Here is a 23,449-nt window from a genome sequence, read left to right as displayed (position 1 = left end):
TGACACATGTAGCCTAGAGGGTTGGGTTTGGCAGATATCCACAAAGCAGGGGAATTACTTGGGAAATAGGGGTTGCCCAAAATGAAAAATTCACGTGTAGACATACCAAAAAATGCCAAACTCTTGACAACTGGAGAAGTAAGGCAGCCAAAGCATTTCAGTGGACTAAAATGCCCCTGTCGAGTCACACGTGACCAGGTGACAACTGCACCCTGTTGGAGGTAGGGGTGCAGCGCAAGGTAGTGAACCCGATAGCAGACTGCTGTGGATGGACCTGAACGTGAGCCCAAGATTCCCCAGGGCGCAAAGTCTAAGACCCAGCAGGTGTTCACCAGAGCCTCTAGTGGTGAGGATGGACTTGGCTGCAGCTGGGCCCAGGTTGCTGCCCCTGGGGTCCCCCGGGTCACGCTCCGTAGGGAGAGAAGGGAAGCAGCCACTCAGGACACACGGAATGGTGATGGGTAAGCCGAGGTCGGGGTAACAGGCAGACAAGGGTAACCAAGGGACAGGCCAAAGGTCAGGGTAACAGGCAAACAGGAATAGTCAGAGACAAGCCAAAGTCGGTACACAGAAAAGTAGAACAAGCACACGGTAGACAGGAAACAAGAAACAAACACTGCTGAACAGCAAAGCAGACCTGCAGTGCACTGGTTGATATAGACTTCCTGTGATGACCTGGGGTGGGGCTGAACAGGAAGGAGAGATGATAAAAAGGAACCAGAAGTGAAGTCCGGCCTCTAATACAGACATGAGGGAACAGGTAAGCTGCCAAACACGATTGCAAGTCCATGACGTCCCCTTTGTCAGGTTTTCAATGGAAAAGGTCCCCTCATGTGGTGGTCAGTGTAGAAAAAGACCCTTTATATTGGTAACCAGTGTAGAACTGACCCTTAATATTGGATGGTAGCAGGAACTTGCCTCCTTACATTGGTGGCTAAGGTAGAATTCATCCTCACCTTGATGGTGAGTGGAGAAAAGCCCCTTTACATTGGTGAATAAATCAATATTTGCCATCAGGTGTGAACGGGGCCTGACTCTTTACCAAACCTCCCCCAGGTGTCCATGAGAATTATCCAGGGCTTGATGCAGATTTCCTCATTAGAACATTGAGATTTGCTCAGGTGATTATAATGAACACTGACCCTCCCATGCAGGATTAGATCTGGAGAGGACATGGTGGAACAAACTGGTTTATTTTCACAGGTAGGATTCTGCTACGTTTGTTCACCTGTTGCTGCCAGCATAACACATATGTGCGGCAGCAAAAGGGTGGGTTTTAACGCCATTTCTTTTTATAAACAAAAAAGTTAACAGTTTTCTCTATCCACACTAACAGCCCCGATGGCCAAATCCACCCTGGAGGGCTTTTGTAAGTGTAGTACTGTCCCCATAGGGCTTGCTGTATGATGACTTCTTGGGTCTCCCTCTGATTACCTGCAGACAGTCACTAGGGGACTTTTCACACATCCATCCTTACTCCTGTTTGCTTGTTACTCAATAAAAAGTCCAGGGTTTTATATTTATTGTGGAACTTGGATGGGAGAAGGGAATAGTGGGATACTCCAACTTGAACTATTTACAGTAGATAAGGACAACTCTCACCTGGCCTCTCTAGGTTATTTGTGGAAGCAGACACAATGCTTTAACCATACTGCCACTTGTATGGAAGAATTGATGCAACTACATTATCTTCAGGACACTCTCTAGCATCCCCTTGACTGACACCCGTCCACTGACTCTTCTAGCAGAAGGGATGGTCCTCTGTCGGCAGAATCAGATCCTTTCCAGTGTCTCCCTTCCAGTCAGCTCTGCAGGACCTCTGGGTCCAGCTTTTCTCTGACTCTCAGGTTGACCACCTGAGGCCGCATGGCAACTTTTACAGAGGAGGGGCAGCCCGAGCACATGTGCCCATGGCATTTATACAGTCACCCAGCATGCACCAAGGCACTTTCCTCTGCCAATCACCAGGGCTGTAACAAATGCCTTAGCACTCGCTTATCAGGTTTCCTCCCACTATCCAATATGCCTCCCTTTTGGACCAGTGTGAAACATTTCAGACAAGCTGATTTGCACCTGAGCACCATAAGCAGACCTCACCAATGGATCTTGCCCTCTAGTAGGCAGAGAGCAATATAAATTTACTTGGCAATCTCTCTAGTAAGCAAAAAGACCCAAAAGCTATTCTCACTCTCGCTCTCTCCCTCTTTCTCTCTCTCTCTCTCTCTCTCTCTCTCTCTCTTCCAATCATCTGACTGGATGCTGCTGCTGTTTTCCCAACAATTTTCCACCTGGCTTCTTTGAGTTTCCAATTAAAAGATGTTGGGAAGGAAGGGACTGACAGCGACACAAACTAAGGCTAGGTTCACACCATGTCCACGTTGTGCACAAAACTAGCAGATGAGCCCAGCAGATGAGTAGTGAGGTCACCAACCTTGGCTGGTGCAGCCCTATGGGGTTTCTTGGATCACAAGGAAGACAGTTAATTAAACGTGTTTTCCTGCAGTTCAGATGTAAATCCCTTTTGAAATGACAGAACTCGTTGCTTTGTGGCAGAAAACTGCTGATCATTATTCAAGCGTGGCAATGCCCATAGTGAATTATGGATGACATGGTGACATCAATTCGGGCAATGTTGGATCTATGGAAACATCTTATCTAATAAGCGAGCTACTTCATGTGTACGTTTCTTCTTGTTAATGGATTCTAGTTAAGGATTCACTATTTATTTAAATGATGTTTATAGGTCTAAAATAATTAAAGGATGCACTGTAAAACAGTTAATGAAACGCCCAAAATATACATGGCCATGGCCAGTGTTCACGTCTTCTAGATTTCGATAGACTGGGCTGCAGAAGATGCGATGAGATGTCCAGAGTGCACCAAATGCCTTTGCAAACCTAGTTCTTGCCTTATAAAAAAAGCATACACTATACTGTCAAAAGTATTGGGACACCTGTTTTTACACACACTATACTGTCAAAAGTATTGAGACACCTGTCTTTTCACGCACATGAACTCATCCCAGTCTTAGTCCATAAGGCTCAATATTGAGTTGGCCCACCCTTTGCAGCTTTAACAGCTTCAACTCTTCTGAGAAGGCTGTCCACAAGGTTTAGGAGTGTGTCTATGGGAATGTTTGACCATTCTTCCAGAAGTGTTTTTGTGAGGTCAGGCATTGATGTTGGACGAGAAGGCCTGACTCGCAGTCTCTGCTCTAATTAATCCTGAAAGTGTTCTATTGGGTTAAGGTCAAGACTCTGTGCAGGCCAGTCAAGTTCCTCCAACCCAATGCCTTTATGGACTGTGCTTTGTGCACTGGTGGGCAGTAATGTGGGAACAGGAAAGGGCCATCCCCAAACCCTTCCCACAAAGTTGGGAGCATGAAATTGTCCAACATGTTTTGGTATGCCGACGCCTTAAGAGTTCCCTTCACTGGAAATAAGGGGCCAAGCTCAACCCCTGAAAAACAACCCCACACCATAATCCCCCCTCCACCAAATGATTTTGGACCAGTGCACAAAGTAAGGTCTCGGATGAAATAGGGAGGAGACTGCGAGACGGGCCTTCTCGTTCACAATCAGTGCCTGACCTCACAAATGCTCTTCTGGAAGAATGGTCAAACATTCCCATAGACACTCTCCTAAACCTTGTGGACAGCCTTCCCAGAAGAGTTGAAGCTGTTATAGCTGCAAAGGGTGGGCCAGCTCAACAATAAACCCTGCAGACTAAGACTGGGATGCCATTAAAGTCCATATATGTAAAGGCAGGCGTCCCAATACTTTCGCTAATATAGTATAGCTTGTGCAGAGAGAAGAGCTGTGGGAGGGGCCCAGCAGGTTCGCCCACTACAGGCTGCCATTAGTAACTACAGAAGGGGGATGGAGACAAGACTGGTTAACTTGCACAAGGAGAGCCGCAGTGATTGGTCTTTATTGCAGTAAGCTCCTGTACAGAGATTCAGATTCACACTGCATTACTTGGGTCTATTTAAAAATGTATAGACATATTCATGCAAGCTAAATTCAATTTCACCATCAATTTTGTATGAGGTTACTTCCTGCATCATTGCTTCCATCTAGTGGCCAAAATGTGGTAGTTTCTCAGTGAGTTATTTCAGAAAACGATACTGCATTTTGTCCACTAGAGCGAGCTGACGACACAGGCTTTAATCTTTTACAGAAATTACGGTGATGTTTGGTTCAGCCTGCACGAATGCTTCTGACATTTGTGCAAAGAATGTTTTTATAAATTTACACACAAGATTCCAATAAGACATGGCTCTTGTATTTAGACAATATTTTCTTTTTACTAGTTCAGCTTTGATTTGTACTCATTTAGTGTAAATCTCCTATTACATTGTACATTGCATTAAAACAAACTGTCACATAGGAGAAATAGCATCACTGGAGACTTTTTTTTTCTCATTCCTTTAGAGATGGATGCTAGCATTCACTACTGTTATGGAAGCAGTCAACAGTGATAAATGACTAAGTTTCACTGGGTCCCATTAATTAAACATAGAGAATTGGGACCTGGTCTCGGCATACAGAGGTGTGTATCTGATGCAGAACACGGCTTGTTGGACAGGTACATTAACGGCGCTGTCACACTCTTCTGTGTGACAACATCTAATGGGAGGCAGAGATGTAGCAGAACAGCTTTGTGTCTTTACAGACTATCAGGGGAGATGGTAATGTCTGGCATGCAGAGACATTGACTAAATAAACTTCTTTTTACAGGGAGCAGATTTGGATGTGCAACTTTTTCAGTATGGTTTACCTAAAGCTGAACTCCAGGCAGATATAAAAGGCACAAATTAATATAGCTTTGTAATTAACCACTTCTACTCGGGACACTTCTCACAAACATGTAAAAATCTACATTTTTTTTTTGCTAGAAAATTACTTAAAAACCCACAACCATTATATATTTTTTAAGCAGAGGTCCTAGAGAATAAAATAATGGGTGTTGCAATTTAATATCTCACACTTTTCAAATGCATTTTCTTTTTTTTTTGGGGGAAAAACTTTAGTGAATTTCAGAGCACAAAAACACAATAAAATACCCAATTGATTGCTAAAATATAAAAGAGTATGTTACACTGAGTAGATAGATATCTAACATGTCACGCTTTAAAATTGCACACACTCGTGGAATGGCGTCAAACTACAGTACTTGCTCCACTTTTGTTGAGAAAAAACATTCCCCTTTGGGTGATCCCTGTACATTACAAGGGTTATAACAAACTTTGTTGCAGATTCCTAACTTTTGTTATTCTGAAGAAATCATTGTTTGTTCCTCTGTGCCTCTGTGCTGAGTGGGTCAAATAGAAGTGGTTTCATAATTATCAATCAGCTATGCAGCTGCAGGGTTCTAATGAGGAAAGCTGCTGGGCCTGCATCCCTTTAGACGTAGTCCTATTGGGAGTATCTCACCAAAAATGAAATTTTTGTTGCAGGGGATGCCAGAAATCTTACTTGTATCTTAGGCAGACTTCTGGGAAAATTGGGGAGCCAATCACACAAGCAGGAAATGATGTTTCTGGGGTGTGGTCATTACACATTCACTGTACAGAACAGCCCCAGGTAGCCATATTGCATTGCATTTTCAGAAAATTACAACAGCTGCAGATTGAAAAGGAAAGGTCATTTTTAATAACATTCAATTACAATATGATTTGTGTCGCAATTGGAACGCTATATTTTTTTTTCTTTATTTGCTGATTTTTTTTACCCTGCGATAGTGGAGTTACCCTTTAAAATAATCTACATAGGCGACGCTTTATAAGACTTTACAGGTTACCAGTTTAGAGTTACACAGGAAGTCTTGTGCTAGAATTATTGCTCTTGCTCTAACGTTCGAGGCAATACCTCACATGTGTGGCGCAAACACCATTTACATATGCATGCGTGCGTGCCCTACTTTCGCCTTTGCGCATGGACATGGGGGGTTGAAAATTTTTTTATTTGTATTATTTAAAAGTTTTTATTTTTACACTGTAACTATTATTTTTTTTTTATTAACTTTATTGCTATCACAAGGGATACACAACATCCCTTGTAATAGCATGAGCAGTGACAGGTACTCTTTACTGAGAGATCTGGGGTCTAATAGACCCCAATATCTCTTGTTTGCAATTAAAAGCATCAGATTAAACCAAGATCGGTTTGAGCAGATGCTTTCCCAGGTGGGTAACAGCAAAATACTTGTCACTTCTAGTTTCTTAGGCCAAAGAGATGATCAGGGACATTTCGGTCCCCGGTTATGTCTATAGTCAGCCAGTAGAACTACCAGCTTCAGTCCCATTGTTGGTGGGTGATCCAACTGAGCCTGTACTGGGCCTATCCCAAAAGATACATTTCCAAAGGCTACAAGCTTATACAGCAGTATACCAGCGGAAGCCTCTTCCCATCACCCTCTGCCCCAGGCTCTTCCGGCTTTATTATATAAGGGAATAAGCTACCTGCTGAGCAAGTGCATCACAGCCGGAGTCCACACCGTGTGAAAGGGGCCTAAAAGGGGTACTAATGCCCTGCCTACTCAGCAGACTTGTATAAAGTACTCGAAATTTCTACTTGAGTAAAAGTACAAGTGCTCGATCAAAAAATTACTTGAGTAGAAGTGGAAGTGCTCGCAGAAAAAGTTACTTAAGTAGAAGTACTAAAGTATTCAACATTTTTTTTACTTAAGTATTGCAAGTAGTTTTTTCAAAAAATTTGCTACTTAAGTACTAAAAGTAAAAAGTACCAGTAGTTTTGAAAAAAAATTTCTACTCAAGTACTGAAAGTAGAAGTACAAGTACTGTGTTATGTAGTTATTAAAGAAATAAGTCAAAAGTTTGAACATCATATTGTTTTTATTATTTCAAATGATTTATTCAAATGATTAACCTGTGTTTGTTAGTAGTTTCTTGATGCACTTTAAGCGCTGTAGCACCATTTATTTGTTTGTTTCATATTTTCTTTTTATTGGAAAGATTTGGTATAGCAGCTTTTATTATACACAGCCTTTATTTTCGTATGCGCTGATTTACAAATGACATTATACACATTTTTTTGAGCTTTATGCAACCTGCCATCTACTGTTCTGGCAGTGGTAATTTTTTTAAAAGTAACGAGTAACTATGCAGCACAAAAAATAAATACTTGAGTAGAAGTATCGAAATCATCGAAAAAATGTAGTGAAGTAAAAGTAGAAGTAGGAGAAAAAAATTCTACTCTAGGAAAGTACAGATACCGCATTTCGGTACTTAAGTACAGTACTTAAGTAGTTCTACTTCGTTACTATACATCTCTGCTACTCAGATGCCCAAAACTTCTCTCCTGTTCTTCCTAACTCCTCTAGGCAATAGCCAAAAAACAATAGGTATCCCTTCTAATTGGTGAAGGGGGTGGATATCCTGATTAAGCCCTGGCACTTTAAACTATTGTGTAGCACCCTCCTAGAATAATATGCTAGGTAATTTTTAGTTTTTGGCTTGCTCTGTAATCAGTGATCCATTGCCTTTGTCAGCTCACGGTTTCACAGGCTGGGAGTTTGAAGAATGGGCCCTTTCATTCTTCAGGGTTCACTCAGACCCACAGCAGTTTCATGATCTTGATGTGTCCAGGTCAGAGATGTATAGTAACTAAGTAGAACTACTTCACTACTGTACTTAAGTACCAAAAGGCGGTATCTGTACTTTCCTAGAGTAGAATTTTTTTCTCCTACTTCCACTTTTACTTCACTACATTTTTTCGATGATTTCAATACTTCTACTCCGATATATTTTTTTGTGCTGCATAGTTACTCGTTACAATTATAAAAATTACCACTGCCAGAACAGTAGATGGAAGGTTTCATGAAGCTCAAAAAAATGTTTATAATGTCATGTGTACTTTTGACTTTTGACTTCTTTTGACTTCTTTCTTTAATAACTTTAATAACTTTAATAAACTTTTGACTTCTTTCTTTAATAACTACATAACAAAAAAAAGTACTGGTACTTTTACTTTCAGTACTTGAGTAGCAATTTTTTTTTAAAAAAACTACTTGCAATACTTAAGTACAAAAAATGTTGAATACTTTAGTACTTCTACTCAAGTCACCTTTTGATCGAGCACTTCCACTTCTACTCAAGTCACTTTTTGATTGAGCACTTGTACTTTTACTCAAGTATGGGTTTCGAGTACTTTATACAACTCCGGTCCAGGTCTTGAGGACATACTTAAAGGGGACAGATTCTTCTAGAAGATAGGAAAAATTTTAGAAAGGTTTCCTCATCTTTTTTGGGGTCAACACGGAAAAGGCAGCATCTATGTATATACTGTAATTGCATCTTCTCCAAAACTTTTTTTTTTGGATAGAGTAGTGGAAGGTTAAATCCGCCGTCAGTTTTTTTTTTAGCTATTTTTAGCTTTTTAGCTATCTGTGTCTCATTGGGAAAACTGCCCTTGATTTTCTGTCTTGTAGATTCAATAGGGAGTGAGAGGTTATTTAATATTGGATTTACCCTCCCTTTTATTCCCTGTGACATTGGTGATTAGGAAAATTAGAGACAGTGAATACCCCAAATTTAGAACTTAGACAATAATAAAGACTTGACACTGGTTCTAGTACCTCACCACTCTATTCACCAGTCAAGTGCAAACGTGCTTTAGATGGTTGCGTGGGTTGGGTCATATAATTGGCGCTTTTCCACTGCATGGTACCACATGGTACGGGGTAGGAACGGCTCGGTACGGTACGGCGGCGCTTTTCCACTACATGGAACCGAACGGTACGGCTCGCTTAAACAGTATCACCTCAGTTGTGGTTCCAACAGGGCCGTACCGGTACCATATCCCACAATCCTTTGCATGCAGCCTTGACTGTTTGTCACTACTAGCCACTGATTGGTCAGAGAATTGTTGTTATCCCACCCACTTACTTTAGTACTACTTTAGTGGAAAAGCAAACCGTTCCAACACCGTACCACGAGGTACCATGCAGTGGAAAAGCAAACTGGGCCAAGCAGGGCCGAGTGGATCCGAGCCGGTACTTGCAGTGGAAAAGTGCCAAATGAAGCAGAGAGGGAAGGAGCTACCCAGAGCAGCCTTAAGAAGAACATTTCCAGTGACCTAGTCGGATGCTCTCTGGAATCTTGCTGTAGGGCAGGTATCCTCAAACTACAGCCCTCCAGCTGATGCGAAACTACACATCCCATGAGGCATTTTAAAACTCTGACATTCACAGACATGACTAGGCATGATGGGAATTGTAATTCCTGAACAACTGGAGGGCCATTGTTTGAAGACCCCTGCTGTAGGGCATTATATGGAACTCAGATCAGGGTAAACAGGTAATGGCTGAACTGCAACTGCATCCAATGAAACGCAGCCGTTGTTCAGGTATTTTGATAGATGGTTAAGTCTTTAAATGTAGCAAATGGTGTTTTCAATAGAAAATAAATGATCTAGTAGTTTTTGTCCAGCCAATGTCTTCAATGGCATATGAAGTAGCAAGGAGAGATTAAAGAATTCGGATTTAAATATTTTTTTTTTTGGTGGATTACTATGTGCAGCTCTGACAGTGTCATGTTTCAGGTACTGACAGAGTGTGAGTCGGTATTTTGGTAGGCTGCAGACATTTTACAGAAAAATACCTTTCAGGTTCAGCCATTTAGTATCCATTTAGTATCCAGGATCAGCTTATCAATGATAGCTAGACAGTGGCAATCATTGCTGTTTAGGTGTTCTTTCCGGCTCGCAGTGTTCAGAGAATATGTGTATGTCTTTGTTTTGCACTATCAGTCTGCGTTCTATGCATATGTTTCTAATCGGTTCGCGGCTTATACTAATTCTCATTGCATGTAACGGATGGGTGATGGAATGTTAATAAGGAAGTATTTCCTGCTGAAAGCAGATGAAATGACTTTTTATTATATCTCTTGTGAATTGTGGGCGGCCGAATAGGGACCAGCGGTTTTATTTTTGTATAAGATTCAGAGAGCAGGGATCTCAGTGGGACTAGTCTGACAATACACATACAGTTTTGGGAAGCTTCTCTGTTTTTCTAACTTATGTATTAATCCTAAATATCATAAAAGCTAAGCTAGAGTTTTGTTTGAATCCCATTGAGGATAAAGCCTCTGCAGGATTCGGCTTCCAGGAGAAATTTCTCCTCCTCCTTCCACTTCCCACCACTTTCTCTACTAACCAATCATATTGTAAGAAAATTCTAGTGCAACCAGATAAGTCACCCTTCCAATCAGACGTGCCTGTGTTTCTGCTTCCACCTGCCCCCTGTAGCTCCCCCCCGGGATCCTCACTCTGCCCCTTCCAGTCCTCAGAAATGCTGTACTAGGAGGAGAGGTAAAAGAGCGCAGAAGAACCAACCTTCTCCTGAGCCCCACACCAGCCTGCCCCTGAGCCCCGCACCAGCCAGCCTGCCCCTGAGCCCCGCACCAACCTGCCCCTGAGCCCTGCACCAGTTTGCTCCTGCACCTGCCTGTTCCTGAACCTCGTACCAGCCTGTTCCTGAACCTTGCAAGCCTGCTCCTGAACCTTGCACCAGCCTGCTCCTGAACCTCGCACCAGCCTGCTCCTGAACCTCGCACCAGCCTGCTCCTGAACCTCGCACCAGCCTGCTCCTGAACCTCGCACCAGCCTGCTCCTGAACCTCGCGCCAGCCTGCTCCTGAACTTTGCACCAGCCTGCTCCTGAACCTCGCACCAGCCTGCTCCTGAACTTTGCACCAGCCTGCTCCTGAACCTCGCACCAGCCTGCTCCTGAACCTCGCACCAGCCTGCTTCTAAACCTCGTACCAGCCTGCTTCTAAACCTCGTACCAGCCTGCTCCTGAACCTTGCAAGCCTGCTCCTGAACCTCGCACCAGCCTGCTCCTGAACTTTGCACCAGCCGACTCCTGAACTTTGCACCAGCCGACTCCTGAACTTTGCACCAGCCTGCTCCTTAACTTTGCACCAGCCTGATCCAGAACCTCGCACCAGCCTGCTTCTAAACCTCGCACCCGCCTGTTCCTGAAGCTTGGACAAGCCTGTTTCTACACCTCGCACCAGCCTGATCCTGAAACTCGCACCAGTCTGCTTCTAAACCTCGCACCAGCCTGATCCTAAAGCTCGAACCAGCCTGCTTCTAAACCTCGCACCCACCTGTTCCTGAAACTCGCGCTAGCCTGCTCCTGAACCTTGCACCAGCCTGCTTCTGAACCTCGCACCAGCCTGCTCCTGAACCTTGCACCAGCCTGCTTCTAAGCCTTGTACCAGCCTGCTCCTGAACCTTGCAAGCCTGCTCCTGAACCTCGCACAAGCCGGCTCCTGAACTTTGCACCAGCCGGCTCCTGAACTTTGCCCCAGCCGGCTCCTGAACTTTTCACCAGCCGGCACCTGAACTTTGCACCAGCCTGCTTCTAAACCTCGCACCAGCCTGCTTCTAAACCTCACACCAACCTGTTCCTGAAACTCGCACCCGCCTGTTCCTGAAACTCGCACCCGCCTGTTCCTGAAACTCGCACCCGCCTGTTCCTGAAACTTGCACCAGCCTGTTCCTGAAACTCGCACCAGTCTGCTTCTAAACCTCGCACCAGCCTGTTCCTGAAACTCGCACCAGTCTGCTTCTAAACCTCGCACCAGCCTGTTCCTGAAACTCGCACCAGTCTGCTTCTAAACCTCGCACCAGCCTGTTCCTGAAACTCGCACCAGCCTGCTTCTAAACCTTGCACCAGCCGGCTCCTGAACTTTGCACCAGGCGGCTCCTGAACTTTGCACCAGCCTGTTCCTGAAACTCGCACCAGTCTGCTTCTAAACCTCACACCAGCCTGTTCCTGAAACTCGCACCAGTCTGCTTCTAAACCTCGCACCAGCCTGTTCCTGAAACTCGCACCAGTCTGCTCCTAAAGCTCGCACCAGCCTGCTTCTAAACCTTGCACCAGTCTGCTTCTGAACCTCGCACCAGCCTGCTTCTAAACCTCGCACCCGCCTGTTCCTGAAGCTCACGCCAGCCTGCTCCTGAACCTTTCACCAGCCTGTTCCTGAGCCCCACTGCTGCTGTTCTGTAAAGTCTGGCCACACTGACTTGTCACATTACAGAGCTTAGAAGCATTAAGAGGTAGTGACATCCCTCTGACTGCTGTGCACACCATCCCCCTACTGATATTGTACAGTATAGTCAGGGCTCAGGGAGAACAGGCAGAGGAGAAGATGGATAAAACAGAAGAGAAGCTCTTAGGTGGTCTGACAACATTCCCCATGTCAGCCAGCCCCCCTACTGTCACACACCCCTCCCCCTCTTGCAATGTCAGCTAACCCCACCCCCCATCAACCAACACCTCCAACACTCTTATGCAGCTCCCTTCTACACTCTCCACTAAACCTTCTTACTGTACCACTCTTGCAACCCCGTTTTTTTCTTTTAACCCCAATCCTAAAATGTTGACCAACCCCCCACAATGAACACCCAACCCTGCCTCTGGCAATGTAAGCCAGCTCTCCGCTGCATTTCCAACTAACCTCCCCTCGTGCACCACCCCAGCAGTCCCCTTTTGTTAGCACACACAGACAAACCTCCCTCTCTTTTTTAATTTCCTCTCCTGCAATGTCTGCTAGCATCCCCTCCCCACCATCACCCAACCTCCACTCCTGTAATATCAGCCAGCTACCCCGCCCCCCCCCAAACCATTGTCACTCAATCCACTGCTGCACTCTCAACAATTTACCCCGCTATCATCAATGCACCTTCATGATGCCCTTCCCTTACCACTGGGCCTGTGCCCAACCTACCCCGGGTTTGCATGCGCCCTCCCCAGCTTTCAACGTTGCACCTGTATAACCCCCCCCCCTCCCCAGCTTTCACCCAGTCCCCGCACACACATAGCCCGCCTCCACTCCCACCATTGTACATGCAGACCGCCCTATTGCCCCACTTCTAACCCTATTTTATCCACATAATCCACCCCATCACCCTGTCTCCTAAACACCTCACCTGCATGCCCCCCAGTTCAACACCACACCTGCACCCCACCACTGCTCTCTATATTTTATTCGGATCCTCACTTCCAACAACTGCCCTTGTACATGCTTCCCACTGCCCTCACTCTATGCCTCCCCACCCCACACTGTGTCTCTATGCCCATTTATGCTCTCAGCATCCCCTTCGCACCATTGCACCTTTATCCCTCCTCTTACCAATGCACTTTCACTACTACCACCCATTTCTCACCTATTGGCAGCACAAAGTACCCCAGTCAAGACTGCATGCCCCCTCTTCTCACTTTCACAGCTATGCACCCCCCCTCGCTACTGCACCTGTACCCTCTCTCTTGCCAACCCTCCCACAACAGTTACTCTATCTCCACTGAAAGCACCCCCCCCCCCTTACACCCAATGTCCCTATTCTCCCCCCTGCTCTCACCACGGCCCCTGTGTTGCAAACCCCTTGCTGCCCCCCATGCTTAAACCACCCCAACCTTGCCTGGTCTGGAATGGACACATTTTTGCTAGCTCCTATAAGAGTGCATGCACTTGTTATCCAGCGCCATGCAGACATGTGCTCTCATACATGCAGTGTCCTTCAGGAACATCCATATATCATAGAGATGAATGAGGTCCGCTCGCAGCCCATGACAGCTGTCAGAGTCACTACATGTCTGCAGGTGTGAAGATCGCCCCTGTCCATGTCTCTATAAGAGCAGCCTACATGATTTATCATTATAGGAAACAGCAGTAATGGAGGCAATAGGGATCATTCACTAAAGAAGCCGAAAACCTTTACCCAATAAATTGTACAAATATTCAATTCTCCAATCACATGCAGATGAAATAAGGAAACCCGAATTTGCTTTTTATATCAGCTGATAGTTGAAGGGAATAATCACACAACTTATTATTTCAAGATTCTTGACTCCTTAAGTAAATTAACCTCAACCAGGGGCGTAACTACAGGGGTTGCAGGGGTTGCAGGGGTTGCAATCGCTACCGGGCCCCATGCTCCAGGGGGCCCGGTAGCAAACCAGTGGGTGAACTTCCAGGATCGCAAAGGTCACACTTGCGACCGGACCCTGGCATTGCACCACTGTGGGGAAGCCCCAAGATTGCAGGAAGTGGGCCCACAAGATTGCAGGAAGGGGGCCCACTGCAGAACTTGTGAAAGAATCCTGCTGCGGGACCGTAATAAAAGGCCATGCAACGAGTGTAAAGAGCCCCAGGATTAGTGGGAAGAGCCCTGGGCTTGAAGGTAAGGGCCCCGGCCAGGGGTCTGGGGGGCCCTTCATGGTTTCTTGCATCAGGGCCCTGAAGGTTCTAGTTACGCCTCTGACCTCAACATCTCAACAAAGGAACTTCTTGAATCTCGCTTTCTTTAGCAGGCATTTGGCAGGTAGTGAGGAGGGCTTATGTTAACTCCTTACTGCTTCTTTTCCCCCCATAAATCTCACACCACCAGGCTGCAACTGTGTATTGCAGGACGCTTTCAGCATGGCCCCATGCAGTTCAATAGGTCTTGTTTGGCAGGCAAATGCAACCTTTTTAATAGAAAGGGGATCCTTTTTGAATGCGTGAACCCCAAACCTGCTGCCTTTGTAGCTTAATGGGGAACAGTTGGGGGGCCAGGGCAGTAAAAGCACGGTAAAAAATGCAGCTTATGTGTTTTTACCTGACACTTCCCCAATCACAAGAGTAATTCTAGCCTTGGTGCATCTAAAGACAAACCTTTTTTTATTGTTCATGGAGATGTGAAGTGTTGGCCTCGTTATTAAGTGTCTCAGGCTCTGTATACGCATAAAAACTCTGCCACCCATGTTTGAATATTTGGGCCACTCAACCTTAATGGCTGAATGCAAGAACAGCGTTTTTTTAGGGATTGTTTAGTTTTTTTAAGTTAATTTTCTTTCTTCAATTTTGGAGTAAAAATACGTAAAAATATATTTAATTTGTTTCCATTTTTTTTAGCCAAGTAAGATATATTTTAATATTATTCAATAAATTATATTCATAATAATTAATATGAAATGCCTATATAATCGATTGATATTAAACGCTGATATAATAAAATATATTCATATTATTGTATATTAATATCATATGTTTATAGAATTATTTTATATTAATGTAAAAAATTGTATAGTATCATTTTATATTAATATTTTAAAAATAATAAATAATATACATTCATATTTTCTTATATTAATATCATATGCTTATATAATACATTCATCTTAAATGCTTATATAATAAATAAAACAGATTAATAATATCTTATATTATTATTGTATGCTTATAGAAATATTTTATATTAATGTTTTAATATTATTAAATAAAATAAATTAATATTATTTTATATTAATATGAAATGCCTATATAATAAATACATATTAAATGCTTATTTTATAAATACAATTATTTATATTTTATATTATTATATGCTTTCTAGAAATATTTTATAATATTTCAATAATAATAAAAAAAAAATGCATTAATTATTTTATATTAAAATGATTGTAAGTGATCACCTTGTAAAACAACCCATTCAGTTTAAAATAGAAAAAAAGGCAAAATATCTGTGTATGGATATAAAAAAATATATATAAATATATTTTTCCCCTCTCTTATAGGAGATCACATTCCCTCTGTTCTCAGCTGCATAAGAGCTGGGGGAGGAGAAACAGCAGCACTCTGGTCTTCACAGTAAAGGGCTGTGCAGGTGGGGCGTGTCAGGGCAAGTCTGATCATTGAAGAACAGGCTGAGTTCCCAGCATACCTAGAGATCTGACCACGGTATGCTCTCCTGCTTAGCGTGGTCAGTTTTAATAGCAAAGCAGAGGGACTAGCAAGAACACCAGGGATTTCACACAAACAAAGCAATACAAAGAGAACAGGAGACTTTTTACATTGTACAGTACATCAGGCACATCTCAGAAACATATGTTGGGGTAACAAATGCTTTAATATCATATGCTTATATAAGAAAAAAAATTATATTTAAATGCTTATATAATAAATAAAATAGAATAATATTTTATTATTATTATATGCTTATAGAAATATGTTATATTAATATTTTAATATTAATACATAAAATATATTCATATTTTTTATAATATTAAATGCCTATCCTTTTAGCAACATGTGCTCCATTAGCTGCAGCAGAAGACATCAGGGGTCTAATAGTTTGATGATGTCATAAGAAAAAGAACCTGTCATTACAGTGTCCTATCACATATAAACGCCCCCCCTTGTGGTAGCAATAAAGTTAAATAAAAAAAGAATAATTAAAAAAAGAGTTTTCTGTAGACAATTTTAGGTACTGACGTTTGTTAAAGCTGCACTCCAGGATAAGCAAACACAAGAGTCCCGTATATTCTTCCCTGAATCTCGGTTTGCTTTGTGTATTTCTTCCAGATCTGTGCAGTAATCCAGTGTGAAATTTCTCCTTCCTGTAATAAAGACCGCTCACTGCTGCTCTCTCCTTGTGCAGTATGACTGGTCATGTCTCCGCCCCCTCCTGTAGTTTCCTGCTGGGCCCCTCCCACAGCCTGCACAGGCTTTCTACAGCACAGTGATGATGTCACTGCTACTTTTACAAAGTAATATCCGGGTTTGCAGGGGTATTTGGTGCACATGAAGTAGTTGGGGATTTTAGGGCTGCCCAAGGCTGGGCAATATTTAAGGGCTCACGGTCCAGATGTAATGGGTTTCTTTGTCATGTTTCTTCTCCAGGTAATCCGTAACACAGAGCTGAAGCCATGCCTCTTGGGAAGAATGGAAAGAAGAAAACTGAAGACATTAATATGGTGTACAACATCAAGGAGAAGCTGGGAGCGTGAGTACCTATGGGAGTGAGACTTCTAGATAATGCCTCACTGCTTCACATATTAAAGGCTTAGGAGACCAAAACTGACCACACGTGTTCCAATCAAACCGTACAATCTTCTCTGTCCAGACAGAACTGCACACAAATCTGAAAAAAGAACCACACGTCGCTTCGCGGGACCATGAGTAGGGGCGCCGGAGACACGTGCGCACGGCCAGTGCTGGGACAAGGTCCCCTAGAGCCCAAGGCGAACATGCCAAATTGCACCCCCCCCCCCCCCCAAGATGTATGAGCATTATGTGTCAGCAAAATCCCCTCCCCCCAAAAGAATTAAGCACTAATCTGCAGGCTTACCCCTAAGCATAAATTCCCCCTCCTCCCAGTACTTATCCACCTCCTACTGAAATCCAGCACAAATCTTTGACCCCCCCCCCCCCCGCTCAGATCCTCATATAACCTAACCTCAGCACACAGCCACCCCCCAAAAATAAATTCCCCCCTCTCAGCACAAATTCTCCCCAATCCCCCATCTTAGCATAACCCCCCCCCCCCCTAAATTTTCCCTCCTAGCACTAATACCCCTAATCATCCCTGCTAGCACAACCCCCCCACCCCCCGCCCCCCCAAGAAAAAAAAGAAAATTCCTCTCATAGCACCATCTCCCCCCCCCCCCACCATATTACCTTTTCTAGCACAAACCCCCCAAAATTCCCCCTCCTAGAACAAATCTTCTTCCCCACCCCCCCCTCCCAACACAAATCCCCTCAAATCACCACTCCCAGCACGCCCCCCCAAATCCCCCCCCCAGAACAGTTCATATCCCCTGCTGCTCCCCAAATCCCTCCTCCCAACACAAATCCCCTCCCCCACCCACCATGTGGTGCCCCCCCACCTCACATGGTACTACAGAGCCCAGGGCAGCCTCCCCTCTTGCCCACCCCTTGTCCCGGGCCTGCACGAGCCCATTTGCCACAGGGGAAGCTGATCTGTGGGTTCGGCGGCCGGGATTGCCGCCGGGACCTGCAATCGCTCCCTGTGGAGACAGAATGGTGGTCTGCTGTTGTAAACGCGGCAGACCGCTGCTCTGTCAGCAATTAACACAGGGCTCCTGTTTTCCTCCTATTTAGGAACACAGGTCCCTGTGTTCATTCCATAAATCCATCCCCCACACAGTTAGAAAACACCCCCTAGGGACACATTTAACCCTGATACATACTTTAACTTATTTATAGTTATTTATTATATTATAATTTATGATTTTGTGTTTCAAACTTTATCATACCCGAGATGTTATAAAGAAGAACACACAGTAAAAAAAAATCATATGTAAATAGTTGGTTTGGGCTGCTCATTCTTAGAATTACATGCAAAATAATGGTACCGCTTTCAGCATCTAAAATCGGAAAGAATCATACCGCCAGGGAGATTAAGGGGGAAAATCTTCGGGTCCAGAAGTGGTTAAATGTAACCATATTGCTACACTTAGAGGCGCCTCTCTTCTCTTTTATACTCAATTATGACGTGACGCTACTTGTATATCAAGGCATCGCTTGTTTATAAAACAAATTTTGCCTGTCTTGCAAAACGCTCTCAGGCCAATTTACTCTCAAACCCAGGTTTTACTGTGTGTATACAGTGGGGATCGAAAGTTTGGGCACCCCAGGTAAAAATTTGTATTAATGTGCATAAAGAAGCCAAGGAAAGATGGAAAAATCTCCAAAAGGCATCAAATTACAGATTAGACATTCTTATAATATGTCAACAAAAGTTAGATTTTATTTCCATCATTTACACTTTCAAAATAACAGAAAACAAAAAAAAATGGCGTCTGCAAAAGTTTGGGCACCCTGCAGAGTTAATATCTTGTACTGCCCCCTTTGGCAAGTATCACAGCTTTTTGTAGCCAGCCAAGAGTCTTTCAATTCTTGTTTGAGGTATCTTTGCCCATTCTTCCTTACAAAATTCTTCCAGTTCTTTGAGATTTTTGGGCTGTCTGTCACGCACTGCTCTTTTAAGGTCTATCCATAGATTTTCAATTATGTTGAGGTCAGGAGATTGTGAAGGCCATGGCAAAGTTACAGTTTACGCCTCCTGATGTAATCCCCCGTGGATTTCAAGGTGTGTTTAGGATCATTATCCATTTGTAGAAGCCACCCTCTCTTTAACTTCAGCTTTTTCACAGATGGCATCAAGTTACCATCCAAAATTTGCTGAAGTTTTATTGAATCCATTTTTCCTTCTACTCGTGAGATGTTCCCTGTGCCACTGGCTGCAATACAACCCCAAAGCATGATTGATCCACCCCCATGCTTAACAGTTGGACAGAGGTTCTTTTCATTAAATTCTGTGCCCCTTCTTCTCCAAACGAACCTTTGCTCATCCCGGCCAAAAAGTTCAATTTTAACCTCATCGGTCCACAGAACTTGTTTCCAAAATGCATCAGGCTTGTCTATATGTTCATTTGCAAAGTTCAAACGCTGATTTTTGTGGTGAGGACGTAGAAGAGGTTTTCTTCTGATGACTCTTCCATGAAGACCATATTTGTACAAGTATCTCTTTATAGTGGAATAGTGTACCACAACTCCAGTGTCTGCCAGATCTTTCTGAGGGATCGTGCAGTCAAACGTGGATTTTGAATTTTTTTTTCTCACAATCCTGCGAGCTGTTCTGTCTTATATTTTTCTTGGTCTTCCAGATCTTGCTTTAACTTCCACTGTTCCTGATGACTGCCATTTCTTAATTACATTCCGAACAGAGGATATTGACATCTGAAAACGCTTTGCTATCTTCTTATAGCCTTCTCCAGCTTTGTGAGCGTCAACTATTTTCAGTTTCAGTTTTCTAGACAACTGCTTAGAAGATCCCATGGTGCTGATTGTTGGGGCAAGGTCAGATGAATCTGGGCATTTAAAACCTTTGAGATTGACATCACCTGGTCTTCCTAGACGATGATTGAGAACAATCCATGACACTGGCAGGTCTCAGCCTTGCAAAGGGGGCAGTGCATGCTATAAATTCTGCAGGGTGCCCAAACTTTTGCAGACGCCATTTTTTTTTTTCCTGTAATTTTGAAAGTGTAAATGATGGAAATAAAATCTAACTTTTGTTGACATATTATAAGAATGTCTAATCTGTAATTTGATGCCTTTTGGAGATTTTTCCATCTTTCCTTGGCTTCTTTATGCACATTAATACAAATTTTTACCTGGGGTGCCCAAACTTTCAATCCTTTCAATATATATATATATATATATATACAGTATCAGAAGCCTAGAGAATCATGACTTTGCTCATTGGAAGCCGGGGGAGCCAGGACTTTGCTATGGAAAGCATAGGAAGCCTGGACTTGTGGGGAGCCAGGACTTTGTTATGGAAAGCATAGGAAGCCTGGACTTGTGGGGAGCCAGGACTTTGCTATGGAAAGCATAGGAAGCCTGGACTTGTGGGGAGCCAGGACTTTGCTATGGAAAACATAGGAAGCCTGGACTTGTGGATTGTGTTGAGGGTGCAGGGGGTCTGGCAAAAAAGCCAACCTTTTGTTTGTCATGGGAGGTCTGCTTTAAGCGCAGCAGAAGTGGTCTGCAGTCAGGATCGGAGTCAGGGGAAAAAAGTCGACTTATTATGTTATAAAAATAAAATGCAGTGTACCATTCAGTGTTATGATAACCCTTGGCATAGTATCACAAGAGTGGTATGACAATTATATCACAATACAAACATATCGGAATGTGACCGGGAACTAGGAGTTGTCCTGACAACAGCAAGAAACATCCACTCTACTCAAAACAGGCTGGAAAACCGTTACTATTATTATAATTATACAGAATTTATATAGTGCCAAGATTTATATAGCATCAGTTTGCTCCAAGATCAGAGACACTGAAAGGAGGAACTTTGGTCTTTCAACATTTCTGTAATCCTATAAAAAAATCCACATTTTCAGTATGTTTGGCATCATGCAAACATGATACAGTTTCCTTGTAAAAATAAATATTTTGGAAGTGTAGCGCTACCCCTGTAGGAGCAGCTTGAAATTCTATCTCTCTTGCGTTACCTCTTCAGCCAGGCACACAGTATTTTCCACAGTCAGGCACACACTTAGGCTCGTTTCTTGAATAATCAGTCTACGAGCTTTGGTCGTTTTTGATGTTTTATTTGAGAACTTGGATAGTGAAGAATAGATAGTGGGATACTTCAGATTCAACTAATTACATGGAGGACAACTGCTTCAACTTGACTGTGGAATTCCTATTGACAGCAACATGCACTTTTGAGCAATTCTTCTATAAGACAGACAGACTATTGCTCTTCAGGACACTAGCCAGTATCCCATTTCTGCTGCACCTAGTAGCTTACTTTCCTAGCACAGAGGGGTAGCCCACAAAAGAACAGGTCCCTAGATCTTTACAATCTGTACTCACAATCCCTCTGGACCAAATGGTAGCCTTCTTCCAATCTTCCAGCAGCACCCTCCAGTGATCCCAGACAGATGTTCACAGGGACAACTCCCCCTCAGTCAGCTCTTCAGAACACATAGGTCAGCTCTTCAGCCTCCAGGCCTTTAGCCTGAGGCCCATGGCAGCAGGCACTGAGGAGGGCAAGTCGCCCCCTACTCACTGGACTCTCCTCTCCAGGCAAAGACCACTTTCTGTGTCTCCACACTGAATATAAATACCCCTTCCCAGCATGCTTAGGGCCCATGCCTGCAATTGGCTGGGATGGCATCAATATTCATGCCACTGACCTGCATGAGTCACTCCTGTCCACCCAGCAGTTTCCAAGACTGCTTGGATACAGATGAGTCACTTCAAGATCCACTTGTTAAAACACACAGGACTCTCTGACTACACCAATTCAGCCTTCCTGTTAAGCAGGAAAACTGCTATAGCTTAGTTCCTGTTAAACAGGAGACCATAGTGTTATGTAACGGTATCAGCCAAATGATTAGACCAGTGGTGATGTGCAATTTCTACTTTACTTAACAATGTGGAACATAGATTACACAGGAGATCATGTGAACAGGGGTTTGCAGTAAAAAACAGCAATATGAGGAAGGGAGAAACATTCATAAAACATGTGAAAACAATTCTATTGCAGTTCTAGTAATGGCCACTAGATGGCAGCAGAGTGTTCTGAGTTCAGTTTACTGATAGGATAAAGAACTGAAGATTTTCACTTGTTCCAAGAGATAGATCGTTCATTCAGCAGACTGTGAGCTGAGGGGATTTCCTGCTGGCACAGACTTCACACAGGCGCTGCTGATGCTGACTTCGGTCAGGAGGCTCCGGGGGCCGTAGATAGGCCTAACTCACTGCTTGGACAGCTTCTCCACATGGACTGTAACAGAGTCCTCTCCAGTGACTGGGGCTTGGATAGATGCTGCGTGCTCTTGTGCTCACTGCTGGTGGCCCGCACACCAGACTTGGCAGATAAGGACCCAGCACCTGTGGACAGCTCACTTGCCCAGTCACTGCTGTCCCATCAGGCAGGATCTCTCTGAGCACAAGAAGCTGGGCGGAGCTGGCATTTATACTCCCTGGGCGTGTCCTGGAACTCAGGGGATGCTGGGAGCCCAGAGAATTGTGGGGAATCGAGTTAAAGGGACTTGCACCTGCATCTTAATAAAGGGGCACACCACTACAATACTATGCTAACTATATACATTTTAGCAACCTACCCTACAGAAGTAATTCCAGAAAAATGTTCCATCAATAAACACCTTGTCCAGACCCGTGCAAAAGCACAGTGGTGTCATCATCAGCTTCAAGTAATAAACCAGTTGGAGATTGGGAAGGTCCCCAAGACACATTGGGGTTTATTTACTAAAGGCAAATCCATTGTGCACTGCAAGTGCCCTTAGAAATGCACTTGGAAGTGCAGTCGTTGTAGGTCTGAGGGGGACATGCAAGGGAAATAAAAAACAGCATTTTGGCTTGCACATGATTGGATGATAGAAATCAGCAAAGCTTCCCCTCATTTCATATCATCCCCTTTGACCTACAGAGACTATACTTCCAAGTGCACTTTCACATGCACTTGCAGTACATTTGTAGTGCACAGTGGATTTGCCTTTAAAAAATCAACCCCAAAGTCTCACCACACATTAGTCACTAACACTACATGTTAATAGTGGTTTATTGAAGTTGATCTCTGGGAGACCATACGACCAGTCGAATATTCGGGAACTTGGCGCTCTTGTATGAATCAATTTGACAACCTTGTATGGTAATGAACAGAAGAAAAAGAAAAGAGGAAGAAAAATTCAGGAGGGGAAAGGGGAAAGAGAAGACATGATGATTAGAGAGGAATATAAGCTTGGGTGGGGTGTTAGGTGACCGGGTCTGAAATGTGTGACCCAATTAACCAAGTTTAGTTAAGAGACTCAAGTTATAATATTTTTGAATTTTTCTGACCCCCCCAGGAAGAATATCTAGACCAGCTTTTCTCCACCTTTTTACCCCAGAGGAACACTTGAAATAGTTTTCAGGTCTCTGAAAACCCCCAAATTGGTAGCCACTTGGAAGAATACTTCCTACATTGGTGGTCTTTGAGAATAATGCACTTAAATTGGTGGCTGATAGTAAGAATGTTCCTTACATTGGTCATTGGGAAGAATGTTTCTTACATTGGTGGTCAGTGGAAAGAACGTCCCTTACATTGGTGTTC

The 23,449-nt window shown here is 43.7% G+C and overlaps 1 protein-coding gene across 1 annotated transcript in view; it reads left to right on the top strand.

Annotated features, from left to right (window-relative positions):
- Window positions 1-23,449, top strand: part of PNCK (pregnancy up-regulated nonubiquitous CaM kinase) — a 161,716-nt gene that overhangs the window by 20,915 nt on the left and 117,352 nt on the right. The window contains exon 2 of the mRNA XM_082264521.1: window positions 16,690-16,792. Coding sequence (XP_082120647.1) covers window positions 16,716-16,792 — 77 coding nt within the window. The 5' untranslated portion in view covers window positions 16,690-16,715. The remainder of the gene's footprint in view (window positions 1-16,689; window positions 16,793-23,449) is intronic.

Source organism: Pelophylax lessonae (assembly GCF_965119305.1).
Source record: "Pelophylax lessonae genome assembly, chromosome: 7".
In the NCBI taxonomy this organism is placed as follows: Eukaryota; Metazoa; Chordata; class Amphibia; order Anura; family Ranidae; genus Pelophylax; species Pelophylax lessonae.
Note: the sequence above shows the minus strand (reverse complement) of the source record. Positions and strands in the feature narration are given on the sequence as shown.